The sequence below is a fragment of the Dendrobates tinctorius genome, unplaced genomic scaffold (genome assembly GCF_039654945.1).
Source record: "Dendrobates tinctorius isolate UK_male_01 unplaced genomic scaffold, ASM3965494v1 ptg000544l, whole genome shotgun sequence".
In the NCBI taxonomy this organism is placed as follows: domain Eukaryota; kingdom Metazoa; phylum Chordata; class Amphibia; order Anura; family Dendrobatidae; genus Dendrobates; species Dendrobates tinctorius.
In genome coordinates this window covers 241,899-258,257 of record NW_027362202.1, presented here as the reverse complement: position 1 = coordinate 258,257, position 16,359 = coordinate 241,899, and the positions used below count along the sequence as shown (strand labels likewise).

Here is a 16,359-nt window from a genome sequence, read left to right as displayed (position 1 = left end):
GTTGCAATTTTTTTTTTTTTTGCACATTGCAGAGTTGTGCAAAAAGTTTTATGTATTTTGGCTAAAATGGAAGGAGCTGTGATGGTGCAAATTCATCAAGAGTGACAGCATGTTTTACCCCAGAAATGTTACGCCAGTAGAGTAGCATTTCATAGAGGCGCAAGGAGGCACACGCCACTGAGAAGCTGCACCATATTACGTGGCGTTCACCTCTCAATGAATCTGCCGCATCTGACTCCAAAGCGACCTTTTATTAAGCCTGGAGTATACAACACCATCGGACCCCATGTATGTAATTTATAGTGTAGCCAAAAACACAATTTATTTGTATCAGTGCAATAACAGATGAGACAGGAAGTTAAATTAATTAATTGGCTAAAAGCAAGGACATAAGAGTCGATGTAGAGAAAATGTGCCCAAAAAAATGGAAAAAAAAACGTGCACTAGGCAGCTTTTCTCTTTATAATAAACTAGCTGAAGAGCCCGGCGCTGCCTCGGCATAGTATCTAACTGTGGTTAGTTATAGCAAATTATAATTATCCTCCATCCCATAGTCCAGTGCCTATATACCCATCATACATATCCACGATCCCATAGGCCCGTGCCCATATACCCATCATACATATCCTCCATCCCATAGTCGAGTGCCCATATACCCATCACACATCCTCCATCCCATAGGCCCGTGCCCATATACCCATCATACATATTCTCCATCCCATAGTCGAGTGCCCATATACCCATCACACATCCTCCATCCCATAGTCCAGTGCCCATATACCCATCATACATATCCTCCATCCCATAGTCGAGTGCCCATATACCCATCACACATCCTCCATCCCATAGGCCCGTGCCCATATACCCATCATGCATATCCTCCATCCCATAGTCGAGTGCCCATATACCCATCACACATCCTCCATCCCATAGGCCCGTGCCCATATACCCATCATACATATCCTCCATCCCATAGTCGAGTGCCCATATACCCATCACACATCCATCCCATAGTCCAGTGCCCATATACCCATCATACATATTCTCCATCCCATAGGCCCGTGCCCATATACCCATCATACATATTCCCCATCCCATAGTCCCATGCCCATATACCCTTCATACGTATCCTCCATCCCATAGTCCCGTGCCCATATACCATCATACATATCCGCCATCCCATAGTTCCGTACCCATATACCCGTCATACATATCCTCCATCCCATAGTCCCGTGCCCATATATCCATCATACATATTCTCCATCCCATAGGCCCGTGCCCATATACCCATCATACATATCCTCCATCCCATAGTCGAGTGCCCATATACCCATCACACATCCTCCATCCCATAGGCCCGTGCCCATATACCCATCATACATATCCTCCATCCCATAGTCGAGTGCCCATATACCCATCACACATCCATCCCATAGTCCAGTGCCCATATACCCATCATACATATTCTCCATCCCATAGGCCCGTGCCCATATACCCATCATACATATTCCCCATCCCATAGTCCCATGCCCATATACCCATCATACATATCCGCCATCCCATAGTTCCGTGCCCATATACCCGTCATACATATCCTCCATCCCATAGTCCCGTGCCCATATACCCGTCATACATATCCGCCATCCCATAGTTCCGTGCCCATATACCCATCATACATATCCGCCATCCCATAGTTCCGTGCCCATATATCCATCATACATATTCTCCATCCCATAGTCCCGTGCCCATATGCCCATCATACATATCCTCCATCCCATAGTCCCATGCCCATATACCCATCACACATATCCTCCATCCCATAGTCAAGTGCCCATATACCCATCACACATCCTTCATCTCATAGTCCCATGCCCATATACCCATCATACATATCCTCCATCCCATAGTAGCGTGCCCATATACCCATCATACATATCCTCCATCCCATAGTCCAGTGCCCATATACCCATCATACATATCCTCCATCCCATAGTCGAGTGCCCATATACCCATCACACATCCTCCATCCCATAGGCCCGTGCCCATATACCCATCATGCATATCCTCCATCCCATAGTCGAGTGCCCATATACCCATCACACATCCTCCATCCCATAGGCCCGTGCCCATATACCCATCATACATATCCTCCATCCCATAGTCGAGTGCCCATATACCCATCACACATCCATCCCATAGTCCAGTGCCCATATACCCATCATACATATTCTCCATCCCATAGGCCCGTGCCCATATACCCATCATACATATTCCCCATCCCATAGTCCCATGCCCATATACCCTTCATACGTATCCTCCATCCCATAGTCCCGTGCCCATATACCATCATACATATCCGCCATCCCATAGTTCCGTGCCCATATACCCGTCATACATATCCTCCATCCCATAGTCCCGTGCCCATATATCCATCATACATATTCTCCATCCCATAGGCCCGTGCCCATATACCCATCATACATATCCTCCATCCCATAGTCGAGTGCCCATATACCCATCACACATCCTCCATCCCATAGGCCCGTGCCCATATACCCATCATACATATCCTCCATCCCATAGTCCAGTGCCCATATACCCGTCATACATATCCTCCATCCCATAGTCAACCATTATGACATCATAATGAGCGGCGGGGCTTGATGACATCAGCGTCGCGATGGCAACCATTGTGACATCATAATGAGGGGCGGGGCTTGACGTGCACACACTGTTTCCCCATTATGTAGACAGGGGAAAAATTGTTTGGTGAATTGGAACGCGCGGGGTTAAAATTTCACCTCACAACATAGCTTAGGACGCTCTTGGGGTCCAGACGTGTGACTGCCAAATTTTATGGCTGTAGCTGCGACGGTGCGGATGCCTATCCCGGACATACAAACACACATACATACATACATACATACACACTTTGAGCTTTATATATTAGATCGGTAACTTGTTGCAAGCAGATTGAAATCATTTTTTAATATAGATTTTGTTGTGGAATGTTGACAGTTTTTTTGTATCTTTCTCTTTTTCCACTACACAAAAATACACAATAGGCCTCCTTGACACATGGGGTCTGATTCATCATTTTAATTTTTTAAAGTCACTTTTCTTTTTTTGTCTTGTGGTCTTCGTTAATTTTTTTTTTTTTAGCCAAGTTCTTCAAAATAGCCCTCCCGATTCATGAATTTTGTGCAAAATTAAAAATTCTCTTAATTTTTGTCTTGAGCCTGTTTTACCACTTCTTTGCACAAAAAGTCACCTGTTAACACTAAAATGTCACAAAGCTGCACAAAAATTATAGGTGGCATAAAATCTCTCCAAAGAATTGCACATTTGTGGAAAAATGTTACTACTTTTTAAAAAGCCGTACTTTAATATTCAGCCGAAAGTATCTGGAAAGCCCAAAACTCCATCCACAAACATAAAAAACAAGCAAAGACGTATATAAAGACTTCCAAAAAGGCACAAATTACAAGGAAGAAGGCTAAAGACACCAAAAATGATAGGAAAAAAAGGCACAAATACAGTAATGAATCAGGCCTGTTGTTTTTTTTTTATAGCTTTTTTGATGGTGAAAAGCACTAGGACTTGCATGCAAACTAACAATATCTTAAAGTGGTTACGATTTCAGAAAGATCCACGGCACCAAAGAATTTTCATAGGGATAAAATGTAGCCTTTGGTCCATTTTTAAAACAATACGGCGAAAGTTAAAAATAAAGTAGATGATGTGACGTTTCGGCCATAATTGGCCTCTTTCAGGCATTGTCTGGCTTGAAAAAGGCCTTTTATGGTCGAAACGTTGCATCATCTACCTCATTATTTTACTTTTGCCACATGTTTTTAAAAATGGATTAAGGCTATGTGCACACGCTGCGGATTCACCCGCGGATTTGTATCTGCGGATCCGCAGCTAAAATGACCTGCGGTTTTACCTGCGGATTGGCCAGCGGTTTTCCCCTGCGGTTTTACCTGCGGATTGGCCAGCGGTTTTCCCCTGCGGTTTTACCTGCGGATTGGCCAGCGGTTTCCCCTGCGGTTTGACACCTGGACAATGGAATAGGTGGAAAACCGCAGCGGAATCCGCAGAAAGAATTGACATGTCAATTCTTTCTGCGGATTCAAAACCGCAGCTTTTCCGCAGTTGAAAAACCGCAGCGTGTGCACAGCAGAATGTAAATCACATAGACTTACATGGTACTGTACACTGTCTGCAGAACTGCTGCGGATCCGCAGAGGCGAAATCCGCAGCAGATCTGCAACAGAATCCGCAGCGTGTGCACATAGCCTAAAAGCTACGTTTTAGCCCTATGAAAATTCTCTGGTGCCTCGGAACTTGTGGGGGGGGGGTCACCCCGAGTCTTCACAGAGCAGCCATTGGTGCATGAGAAATATCCCCTGGATTCATTAATATCTTAAAGGGGTTTGCCGGGCCAGGCCAAGTTTTGGCAAGCACCGTAGCATGCCGAATCTGTAACATTGGATTCACAAACATATGGCAACGTGACAACCATTCACACAAGCAGAGCCAAATCTTTACAGTGCGTATATTACACGCTTTTAGGGCAGGTTCAGACGAGTGTACTTTCAGTCCGAGTGCGATACGACAACACATTACATCACACTTGGACCAATGTTTTGCTTAGGGAGCGTGCATATGTCCAATTTAGACTATGTGGAAAAAAAATCATTATGGCGGAGATTGATCCAATATTCAGATTGCACTCGGCCATGCAAGTCAATGAGTGCATGGAAAACATCAGACTGCACTTGGATGACATCTGAGTGCAGTCCGATTTCCGTACACTGACAGAATGGAGAAGATGGAGACTTTATTTCTCTATCTTCTCCTCTGAGAGAATCAGATTACACTTTGATCAAACTATGATTAGAGTCTGAGCAGAGTGTGATTAGTATAATTGATCCAATTTTCGCTGATGGCAAAATATATGCTTGTCTGCGCCTGCCATTAGGATTAGGATAGTACTTGCTGAAAATTTGTCCCAAACTAGAAAACCCCTTTAAGCTATAATGATGCTGCTGGTTCAGGTCAGGACTCAGGAGGCGCATTGATTATGGACAAGAAATACGTCTGCTATATGGTCATGTGAACTAGCCCTTATATTCGGTCCTTCTTGGAGGGAATTGCTTCTCCGATAGAGGTTTTTGTCCTTTCTCACTATATAAGCCTGGATGTAGGTATTACCCATTAGCCTTATTTGCTTAGAGTTCTTGCACAACACCTGGTTAAATATTAAATGGGACCAGTTACCTTTGTCTGTCTGTACAGGACTGTGACTCCCAAATATGACTGTTTTGTAGAAAGTGTTCTCAGACCACAGCAGTGATCTGGAATACGCCGCTCTCTGAACTACATCTTGTCAGGTCATATTGAGAGTTGCAATATTAAAAGGGTCGTCCAGGAACAAAATACTGATGCACGATCCACAGCATAGGTCATCAGTATCAGATCTGTGGGGGTCCGAAACCTTGCACCCCCTTGATCAATTGCTCTAACTGCGGCTGGAGATGTACACATGGACCTGAGCAGCAGAAACCAGCGCTATGTAAGGGTATGTGCACACGTTGCGGATTCTGGTGCAGATTTTGCTAAATCCGCAGGTAAAATGACCTGCGTTTTACTTTCGGATTTAGTGCAGATTTCCTGAGGATTTTCTGCAGATTTCCTGCGGATTTCTATAATGGAGCGGGTGTAAAACCGCTGCAGATTCCGCACAAAGAATCGACATGCTGCTGATTCAAATCCGCATCAAATCTAAGTGGAAAACGCCGCAGCGTGTGCACAGCGTTTTTTGATTTACATAGAATAGAATGGTACTGTACAACGCAGGAGAATCTGCTGCAGATCCGCAGCAGAATCCACAACGTGTGCACACACCCTAAGGCCTCGTTCAGACGTTCGCATTGTATCTTTTTCTGTCACAGATACATGTACCCATTATAATTATAATTGGTGCTGCTATTCACAGGTCCATGTTTTTTAACGGATTGTGTTTCCGTATAAAATACACTGAGACACATTTCCGTTTTTTTCCGGTATCATGGATGAAAAGGGCCGATATAAGTCTATGGGTCCGTGACAAATACGTACAGCACAGGGATGGCATCAGCGTGCAGTCTGTGTGCTGTCCCTGTATAACATTACAAAGCATAGGAGAAGTTGTGGCATTTATTTATATATCCATCCATGAAAAATACTGATGGTAAAAATACACTGATGACACCGGTACCATTATGTTCACGTACGTCGAAACGCAGCCTAATATGTAGTGGCTGCCGCCAAGTCCTGCAGGACAGCTTCTAGTCTTTTGCGAGCTTGGTTCTGATCAAATCATTTAAATAAATTTTAATAAATTAAAGTTGAATTTTGGCAATAACATAAATGTTGCAAAAATAGTTTTTTTGGCATACCAACACTATTACATTATATTGATTACAAAATATTCATTAAACAATAACATAGACCTCTGTGAGGCGTCTGGAGTTTTCTTTCTCATCATGTGACTCCAATTGATTAGTTAATTTGTAACTGCTGCGTGTAGGACAACAAACAGCTCCCTGAATCGCTCCGCAGACAGACTGACAGCTTTCAGTAGAAGAGCAGGTGAACGTGAGCGGAAATATGTCCAAACTTGTGGAATGTGTCCCGAATTTCTCAGAAGGGACAAAGAAAGAGGTACCGGAAATGTGTTACTTTTCCAGCAATGTTTGTGACGCTTTGCACATCTGATTTTTCTATATGCTATTACTACTTGGGTCATCTGGGAAACTAGGTTTTTATCCTAGTAGTCAGTGTGCCTTTTCATAAAGTGGACAGACAAAAGATGTTCTCTTATATTTTTTTTTTTTTTATCTTTTGCTGGAATTGGATGTAATTCTGGTGCTGTATGCTTGATATTAACTTTTGAAAGAGGATGTAACAAGACTACCCTATTAACAAATTTGTGCAACAAATGTCTCTAAAAATAAAAGGCTCTGCTCACATGTGGGTTGGGGCTCAGTTAGGCGTCTGTTGTTCGCACATGAGAGCTATGTGTTTTGTTTTGTTTTTTTCAGTTTGAACTCTTACCTAGTATAGTCTATGGGGCTGTGTGCATACATACTTTATATGTTTTTACAGACTGATACATGTGGATTTGCTCAATATTGATCTGGGTGTTAAGATTTGCACTGATGATTTTGATCCATGGCTCTATGAAAAAAAAAATTGACTACATTTGGATGCCATCTGAGTGCAACCCATTTTTCATGGGCTGCTAGATACCTTGTTTTTTTTCCCATCTATGAAAGGCACACCCATCTGAGACCAGTTTTCTTGTATGTCAAGGGGGGGGAACAGACGTATGAATGAGCCCTTGCTTTTGTTCCATGGGGAAAGAATATCGAGATTATTAAGCTTTTTCTTGCTGTTATACATAAGAAAAGCAAAAAAACCTCCAAAGGAAAAACTGACCGATTTTGAATTAATTAAATCATAATTTGTTGGTATCTGTTTGCAATTGTATCCAAGATAAGTTTTACATAATCCACTCTTCCATTATCCAGACTGTTGATGCGCTGGCAGCAGCTATATTTCAGACTGAGGGATGTCGATTGTTGGATGTGGACCCCGGCGCGTCCACCAACAGAACGGTGTACACCTTTGTGGGTTCCCCCGAGGCAGTCGTTGAAGGGGCGCTGAATGCGGCACGCATTGCTTTTAAGATGATCGATATGAGCAAACACAAAGGTAAGCGTCTGCCTCTCTCGTATTAACCTGACCTCATTGGAAATGCAGCACAGTCTATAATATAGCCTGAAAATCAGAGGTAGCAGCAGTCCTGGATGAGAAAGTGGTTCCTGGTTTCAATAATAATTTTGATCAGGGTTTGGGCTGATGGTGTGTTTTTTTTTTTTTTTTTTTTTTGTTTTTTTTTTTCCCTCGAGAATTGACCACTGGTTCTCAACTGGATTGAGATCTGGTAAGTTTCCTGTCCTTGGCCCGAAAATATTTTGCTCACCGAGTCACTGTGTCACCTTTGCCTTGTAACACGGTGCTTCATCATGCTGGAAAAAACACTGTTCATAACCAAGTTGCTCCTCGATTATTGGGATAAGTTGCTCTTGGAGGATGTTTAGATACATTTTCCATCCCTGATTCATTGGTATTTGTTAGCGATGTGCTAACAAACAGGTAATCCTTGCATGTGTGGCGGCTGTCAAACGGCTGCGTGACAGGCAGCCGTTGGGACAAGGAACGTATTTTTAGAGCTCACCAAAGTCGCTATGTTCGCACACAAGCATGCTCAGATAACACCTTATCTCAGCACGTTCACGCATGACTAGTTAGCAGATTTGTAGGACGGTAATTAATGTATAGCTGACTACATATTCCACACAGTTATATCCTTGCCCTTCAGGTGAGCATCCTCGTATGGGCGCTCTGGATGTGTGTCCATTTATTCCTGTCCGAAACGTGACCATGGCTGAATGTGTTTCCTGCGCAAACAACTTCGCTGAAAGACTAGCGACTGAGCTGCATGTCCCAGGTAAGAAATGTGCATTTATAGCCCTTATTCTGGTGACATTTGATTGCTAGTCAAAGAATCATACGAAGTTAAGTGAAGCCTAATTCATGAGGCCAACTTGGGGAAATAAGGCTCCGTGCTAAATACAGAAAATTATAAAACCATATAAAATCTTGGTGCCAAATTGCAACTTCTTAGTCCAATTTCTAGAAGGAGCTAGGCTCTTTGACAGAATGCCGAGTTGTAGATACAATCTTGTTAACGTAATCCACAAATCAAGTCTTAATTTTGGCCTCACTTAAAAATTACCATGATTATTTGCCAGGTATAACCCATATTTACCAGCAGAAATACGACATTAACAGTGAAAATGTAGGTAGGAATATGGCTGAAATGTCAGCCAAGAGTGGCAAGCCCAGCAGTTGAGGCGACCATTGAGCCATATAAGAATCCTGTTGGGAGATGGGAGCTGATGCCTAATAGAGGGGTAAGAATGGCAAACTGTATAACCGAAAAGGCAGAAACTGGAGACGTCTGGATGAGGGCAAGTGAGGGCTACGTGTGACGGCATCTTAACTCGCAAGATAATGTTAATGGGATATTGATCTTTGCTGTAATTTACTAGTGATCTTTTACCTTCACTATATTTTATTCATAGCTTCATTAATTCCACATCTTTTACATTTGCAGACATTATCACTGTCCCCATTGGGGCCCACAATCCCTATCACTATGTGTTTCTTTCCAAACTCCTCGCAGATGTTGTCGTTGTATTTCTTCCCCCTATGTCGGCAGCCTGTTGCATTGAAATTACTCATTAATATCCTGTAGCACTTGTCTACTAAACTATCAAACTTTTTTTTTTCTCTTATTCTAGTGTATCTTTATGCTGAGGCCGCACGCACTGAAAATCGAAGAACTCTCCCCACTGTGAGAGCTGGAGAGTATGAAGCTCTTCCCACCAAGGTAATTTAGATTACTTTTTACAAATATTATTGTTAATTTTCAAACTTTTTTTTTTACCCTGTAACATATTTGTCATTTATTTAGGTAGCTGTATATGTACAATAGGAAGTTATTTTAGATAAATATGGTCACTACAATAGGTCATGACAAATGTTTTACCAATCTTGTATCTTAAACTGCGGATCAATTTTAGTGGGGCCCTTTACAGCAATGGGTAATCTGTCACCTCTGATTCCAGCAATGTGTCACTTACTGGGCTGCTTGCTGTAGTTGTGGGGAAGGTGACTTGACGGACAGACGTGACTGGTAGAAGGCGGGGACGGTTTGTGCACTAGGGACAGAGATTGACAGGTTAGAAAGGTAACAGCAGGGAAAGACAGAAAAGGGAGTGCAGTACCGTGAAATGACCACAAGATGGCAGGGGAGAGTAGTACAGCGCAGATCCTGTTATCACAGAATGATGTGATTCCCGGGCACTGTGCTTGGGGTGCGCGCTCCCCCTTGTTAAGGGGCTGCTCACACTGTCCTAAAGTGTCCCCAGCCAATGGCTAGGAGACACTTATTTAAGGCACCTCCTCCTGCATGGAGGTGCCTGTGCAACCTTGTTAGTTCGTTATGAACACACTTGCTACTTCCTAGGTTCCTGCCTAGTTTGGCTAGTGTCTGTCCATCCCTAACATCCGTGCCAGCACCTGCCTTTGTCAGCCTGTATACCAGCCATGCTCATCTACATCTGTGTTCCTATCTTGCCTGCCTGTACTCAGCTTCCTGTCCCTTGGGGGTCAACTCTTGTGTCTGAGGTCTGTTATAGATTAGCACCTGGTGTCCATTGGGAGCCAAGTAGAGGCTCTAGTGAAGTCGGGTGCTTACCTAGTTCCTCCCCTCCAGGCTCTTCTCAGACCACAGGACAGTGGTTCCACCACTCCTATTACAGAACTTTTTTTTTTTTTTTTTTTGAATGGTTTTCCCCATTCTATAGCCACAGAATATAAGCACACATAGGTTGCAGCAGACTGAAAAATGGAACAATGCAAATGGCTAAATCTGTCTGGAAAATTCACAGTATAAATGGAGATGGTAGAGATCTCTATTCCACAGAACTAATGAATCAAATCTCAGTGTTATGGATGAAATCTCTAAGTTTACTACGTTTTGCTGTCAGCCTCCAATAGGCATACACGGCTGCAAATGATGCACGACAGAGCCCACGGTGACTCCATCTGCTTCATTAGTCCATGACCTCGCTGGTGCATGCGCCAGAATCCTTTTGTTGAGTGGTGCAGATGTAAGCTCCGATGATGCCACTGAATGTGTGTGGTGGTGGTGGAGCGCGCAATATGAAGGGGGGCCGCAAGTGATGAGTATGATTAATGGGCAATGGTGCTCATCCAAGCTTCACAATTCCTTTAAAACAGCTGATTGCTGGGAATTAGACTCCATCAATCTAATATTGATAGCCTTTCCTAAGAGCAGAACATCACTATAAAAATATCCCTGTGTAATTCAGACTGAACTCTAGTTTACTTTAATCTTTTGTTTTTTTGTTTTTTTTCCCCTCTAGTTGCAAAACTCAGAATGGAAACCAGATTATGGAGAGCCAGTTTTTGTTCCAAGTTGGGGGGCAACTGTGACGGGAGCACGGAAATTTCTCATAGCGTACAATATAAATCTATTAACTACAAAGGAACTTGCTCATCGTATAGCGCTTAACATCAGAGAAGGTGGTCGCGGGAAAGGTCAGGTGAGCAGAAATGGGTCTTTATGTGCTAAAGTATGACAAAATGTAATGGAATTTTTTGCAATCTGAATAGAGGGCCTGGCTTTAGAAATGAGATACAAAATGTTCACTATAAGACAGTTTTGAGATCTCTGATGGTGATAATGGGACCAGCCATGGGTTTCCTGACCACTCGGATATGAGGCTGTTGAGTTTGGCTAAGGAGACCACCGGCCGGTCGGGATAACTATACCCGTATTCGGACCCCAACGGTATGTCTTGCACGTACTTCTGCATACTTATTCACATTGACTTCAATTTTGGAGGATCTGTAGCCAGGCTTGCACTACAGGTTAATATATAGTGAGCGAAACCCTGATGGTCTGTCACCTAATAGGATGTTTTTGTAGCACTTTTCTATATCTGCTGCTCTTGATTACAGGCGACAGAATGCTAAAATTGGAGTCTCTCAAATAAGGCTGCCTAAATCTTGTGCCAGATTTTATTTAACTCATGTGAGACTTGCGGCTAAGAGGTTTCTTTCATTGACACGGTCATTTGATTGGTAACACCGGTGGTTACTCTGATACTTGTCATGATCAGACCACTTTCAAAAAAGCTGTTCTTGACATATATTTGCATAGGAAAAGCTCTGCAATGTGCATTTATTTTTCTCCCTGTTTTATTTCAGTCTGGACGTCTCAAAAAAGTGCAGGCGATTGGCTGGTATCTGCAAGAAGAGAATCTGGCTCAAGTGTCTGCAAACATATTAGATTATGAAATTACTCCTCTTCACATGGTGTATGAAGAAACGCGCAAAGATGCCAAGGTGCTTGATATTCCTTCTTGTGCCTGTAAGCTGTGTAGGTGTGTTTTTTTTTATTTTTTTTTTTTTTTTTCCTCTTCGCCACGACAGCACCCACTGAGAGAGGGGCTCCGCCCCCGGAACAGGAAACCTACAGAGAGATAAATGGGGCGGTCCCCCTCGCTCCCTCAGTTTGGTTTCCTGTTCCTGGAAAGGAACCCGCAGAAGAGGATACCTGGTCTGGTAGCCGCCTGCGTGCATAATATGAGCAGCAGGGGCCCCAGGACTGGAAGCGGCGTCGGGCGGAGAGGCGATATTATTTATTTATTTTTTTTTTCCCCCCCCCCCCCCCAGAGCTGGTAATGCAGGTGAGGCCGGAGGTAAGAATATTACCCCCCCCCCCAGGAAGGGGCGAGCGCATTACAGAGGCCATGAGGGCATATCCGGGATGGTGGCCGTGCGCCCCCCCCCCCCCCGGGAGAAAGCAGAAGAGCCTGAGCGTTGTGCCAGGCAGCGCTACTGGGGATCATACCTGTGGCAAGGGGTGCGGCCGGGTGCGTGGGTGTCACTGTCCGGCGGCTGCTGCATCAGACTTCCAGCGGCGCTCCCAGGCAGAGGCGACCCGGAAGTGGTATGACAACTTCCGGGGTCAACACAGGAGGCGGCGATCGCGGGGAAACGCCCGCGCATGCGCAGATGGGGCAGAAAGAGAAAAAAAAAAAAAAAAAAAAATGGTGGAGCATCAATAATAAAACCTATAAAAAGAAGCCACGAGCACAGCGCCAATGCGCAGTCATGTCATCCATAGATGACCCAGCTTCGCTCCCGTTAAATCAGCCAGTGAAATCCCCACATGGCAGCAGACAAAGCGGTACTACAAGGAGGAGAAGTAGCACCAGAAGAAGTGGCAGCTCCAGGAAGGAATCTAGCGGACCTTCCAGACAAGACGAGCCCTTAGAGAAAAAACGTAAAGAGAAAAAACCGTCCCACGCCTCGCCTAGGCCTGAGTCACGGACCCCGCAGCCGGTAGTTTACTGACGAAACTCACGGGTGAGTGTTTTTAGTCAGAATAAATAACTGATGTTCGTTTTTTCTGGTCCACACCCCCCTTTTTTTAGGCCAAAAGAACGGAGAAGGCGAAAAATAGAGAGTGTGCCTTATGTTCTCAGCCCCTCCCAGACGGCCACCCTAAGAAATTATGTCAGTCGTGTATTGAGGAGGCCTTACAGGACGAATCCTCGCGGAAGAAAGAGGATATCCGAGCGATAATTAGAGAAGAGCTACGGGCCTTAGGCAACTCCAGTAGTCTGGGAGGTCACGCCTCCGTGAGAGAAATAGGTTCACCGAGAGGGGGAGCTTCGCCGGCGTCAAACTCACCGTCAGAAACCGGGGATCTAGACTGATATATCCCAGGAATACCCTTGCTCAGAGGATGAGGAACAGACGTGCTTCCCTACAGATGGCGTCAGTAACTTGGTTAAGTCTGTCCGGAATACCATGGGGCTACCAGAGAGTAGGGACCCCAAGACTCCGCAAGACATAATGTTTGCAGGCATTTCCCGTAGAAAGGTCCGAGCGTTCCCAGTGGTCCCAGCTATAAAAGAGCTAGTAAAAAGGGAGTGGGAGAAACAGGGGCAGAGAACCTTCCTCCCCTTAACGTCAAAGCGTGAATACCCTTTTGACGACGAGGAATTGACGGCTTGGTCGAGAGCCCCCAAGGTGGATGCGGCAGTGGCCTCTACCTCTCGTAGATCCTCCCTGCCGGTAGAGGATTCAGGAACTTTGGATGACTCATTGGATCGTAAGACCGATACACTCCTTAAACAATCCTGGGAAGCATGTACGGCAGCTTTTAAGCCCACAATAGCAGCCACGTGTACGGCAAGGTCAATGTTGGTGTGGCTGAATGACCTAGAGGACAATATTAAAAATGGAGTGGCCAGGAATAAACTCCTGTCCTCTATGCCCCTCATTAAAGGAGCAGCTGCCTTCCTCTCCGATTCCTCAGCGGACTCTCTCCGTTTATCCGCTAGAGCAGCAGGACTAACCAATGCAGGCCGGCGGGCCTTATGGTTGAAGGGGTGGAAAGGAGACACGCAAACAAAAACTAAACTGTGTGCTATACCCTGCCAGGGTAAGTACCTATTTGGCACGGAACTGGACGAGATCTTAACAAAAGCGGGGGAGAGAAAGAGAGGTTTTCCTAACCCGTATATTCCCTTTAATAGCAGGGCCTACAGAAAACCGCCGTTTGGCAAAAAGACTTTAAACCCCAGGATCGCTGGGGAAATAAGGAGCAATCTATTCGGAAAACGTCCCTTCAGAGGAGACAGGTTCCGCTAATACCAGTACACCGGTAGGTGGCAGACTACTGAAATTGAGCCACCAATGGGGGAAGGTAACATCCAACCCATGGGCCATTGATATCGTCTCATCGGGCCTAAAACTAGAATTCGTTCGGCATCCACCGAACCTCTTCCTATTGACTTCCATGAAATCCCAGATACAGCAGGAAGCACTAGAGATGGAGATTGCAGTACTACTAACTAAACAGGTCCTGATAGAGGTCCCAAGGGACGAAAGAGGAATGGGCTTTTAGTCTCCTCTATTTTTAATCCCAAAACCAGATGGCTCTTTCAGGACTATAATAAATTTAAAGAAGCTTAATACCTTCTTGAGGCTGAGGCCATTTAAGATGGAGTCAATAAATTCTGCAATAAAACTTTTGTTTCCCAGGTGTTATATGGCAGTCTTGGACCTAAAGGATGCCTATTACCATCTCCCCATATTCCGAGAGCACCAGAAGTTCCTGCGGGTAGCGGTCTGGTTCAAGGGTCGGATTCAGCATTTCCAGTTTGCGGCAATGCCATTCGGGCTATCCATGGCTCCTCGGGTATTTACCAAATTGATGCTGGAGGTGATGTCGTATGTAAGACTGAATGACACCCTAGTGATCCCTTACTTGGACGACCTGCTCGTAGTGGGGAATTCTGTTTCTCAGTGCGAAACAAGAATGGCTAAGATTATCTCATCCTTACAAACACTAGGCTGGCTAATCAACTGGGAGAAGTCCAGGCTAGAACCAGTGACCTGTCAGAGGTTCCTAGGCCTGCAAGTAGATTCCGTAAGTCAGAAATGCTTTCTACCAGACGCTAAAGCGGTGGCCATAATCAATAAGATACAAAATACTATAGGAAGACCCGTAATATCATTGAGACAGGGTATGTCCTTGCTGGGGTCCTGATATTGTGCATCCCGGCGGTGCAATGGGCTCAGTTCCACTCCAGAAAGCTACAGTGGGCTATTCTGCAGGAAACAGACTGCAGGGACGGTTGGAAGGGAGGATGTCCCTATCGCCGGAAGTGGTTAATTCCCTAAAGTGGTTGAATCCTACCAATTTGTCAAAGGGAGTGCAATGGTGGGTAACTCCCTCCAAGGTGCTCACCACGGATGCTAGCCCCTTGGGTTGGGGGGCCCACCTGGAGGAGCACATGATGCTAGGCTGGTGGCGTAAACATGAAATAGAAACCTCCTCTAATGTAAAGGAGCTAAAAGCAATTTACTATGCGATGTCTCAATTTCTCCCGCAGTTAAGAGGAACCCACGTGAGGGTCCAGACAGACAATACCACCGCAGTGGCCTATATAAACTGACAAGGAGGTACGCGATCGGGACCGTTGATGTCTATCGCGGAAAAGATCCTACAAGTAGCCGAGGTACATCTTCACTCCTTGTCGGCGCTCCACATAAGAGGAGTGGACAACTCTCAAGCAGACTATCTCAGTCGCCAGGTCCTATATCAGGGCGAGTGGGTCCTCAGCAGGCACGTCTTCGAGACGATAGCGAAAGAATGGGGCAGACAGAGATAGACCTGTTCGCGACCAGAGCCAACAGACGTGTAAGAAGGGTTGCTTCGCTCTACAGGTCAGACAACCCAGACATCTTGATAGCCCCGTTTTGGCCCAAAAGGCCGTAGTTTTCATGGCTGAGAGCCATGTCAATAACCGACCCGTGGATCCTGCCGCTGCACCAGGATTTTCTCTCGCAAGGACCCTGCTACCATCCACAGGTCAAAGCCCTACACCTAGCGGCCTGGAATTTGAAAGGGAACTATTAAAGCAGAAAGGCTTTTCGAAAAACCTGATTAATACCCTGCTACAAAGTAGAAAAGAATCTACAACAAGAATATACGCTAAGGTGTGGAGGAAATTCCTGACCTTTCACCCAGCAGAGCTAGCCGGTGAACCACCCATTACGGCCATCTTAGAGTTTCTTCAAAGAGGCCGAGAATTGGGCCTCTCAGTAAATACTCTTAAAGTCCATATATCGGCC

The 16,359-nt window shown here is 45.0% G+C and overlaps 1 protein-coding gene across 1 annotated transcript in view; it reads left to right on the top strand.

The window, feature by feature from the left end:
- Positions 1 to 6,555: 6,555 nt before the first annotated feature.
- Positions 6,556 to 16,359, top strand: part of LOC141078368 (formimidoyltransferase-cyclodeaminase-like) — a 30,454-nt gene continuing 20,650 nt past the window's right edge. Inside the window, exons 1-6 of the mRNA XM_073565114.1 lie at positions 6,556 to 6,708; positions 7,578 to 7,761; positions 8,432 to 8,560; positions 9,417 to 9,505; positions 11,067 to 11,246; positions 11,914 to 12,051. Coding sequence (XP_073421215.1) covers positions 6,655 to 6,708; positions 7,578 to 7,761; positions 8,432 to 8,560; positions 9,417 to 9,505; positions 11,067 to 11,246; positions 11,914 to 12,051 — 774 coding nt within the window. The 5' untranslated portion in view covers positions 6,556 to 6,654. The remainder of the gene's footprint in view (positions 6,709 to 7,577; positions 7,762 to 8,431; positions 8,561 to 9,416; positions 9,506 to 11,066; positions 11,247 to 11,913; positions 12,052 to 16,359) is intronic.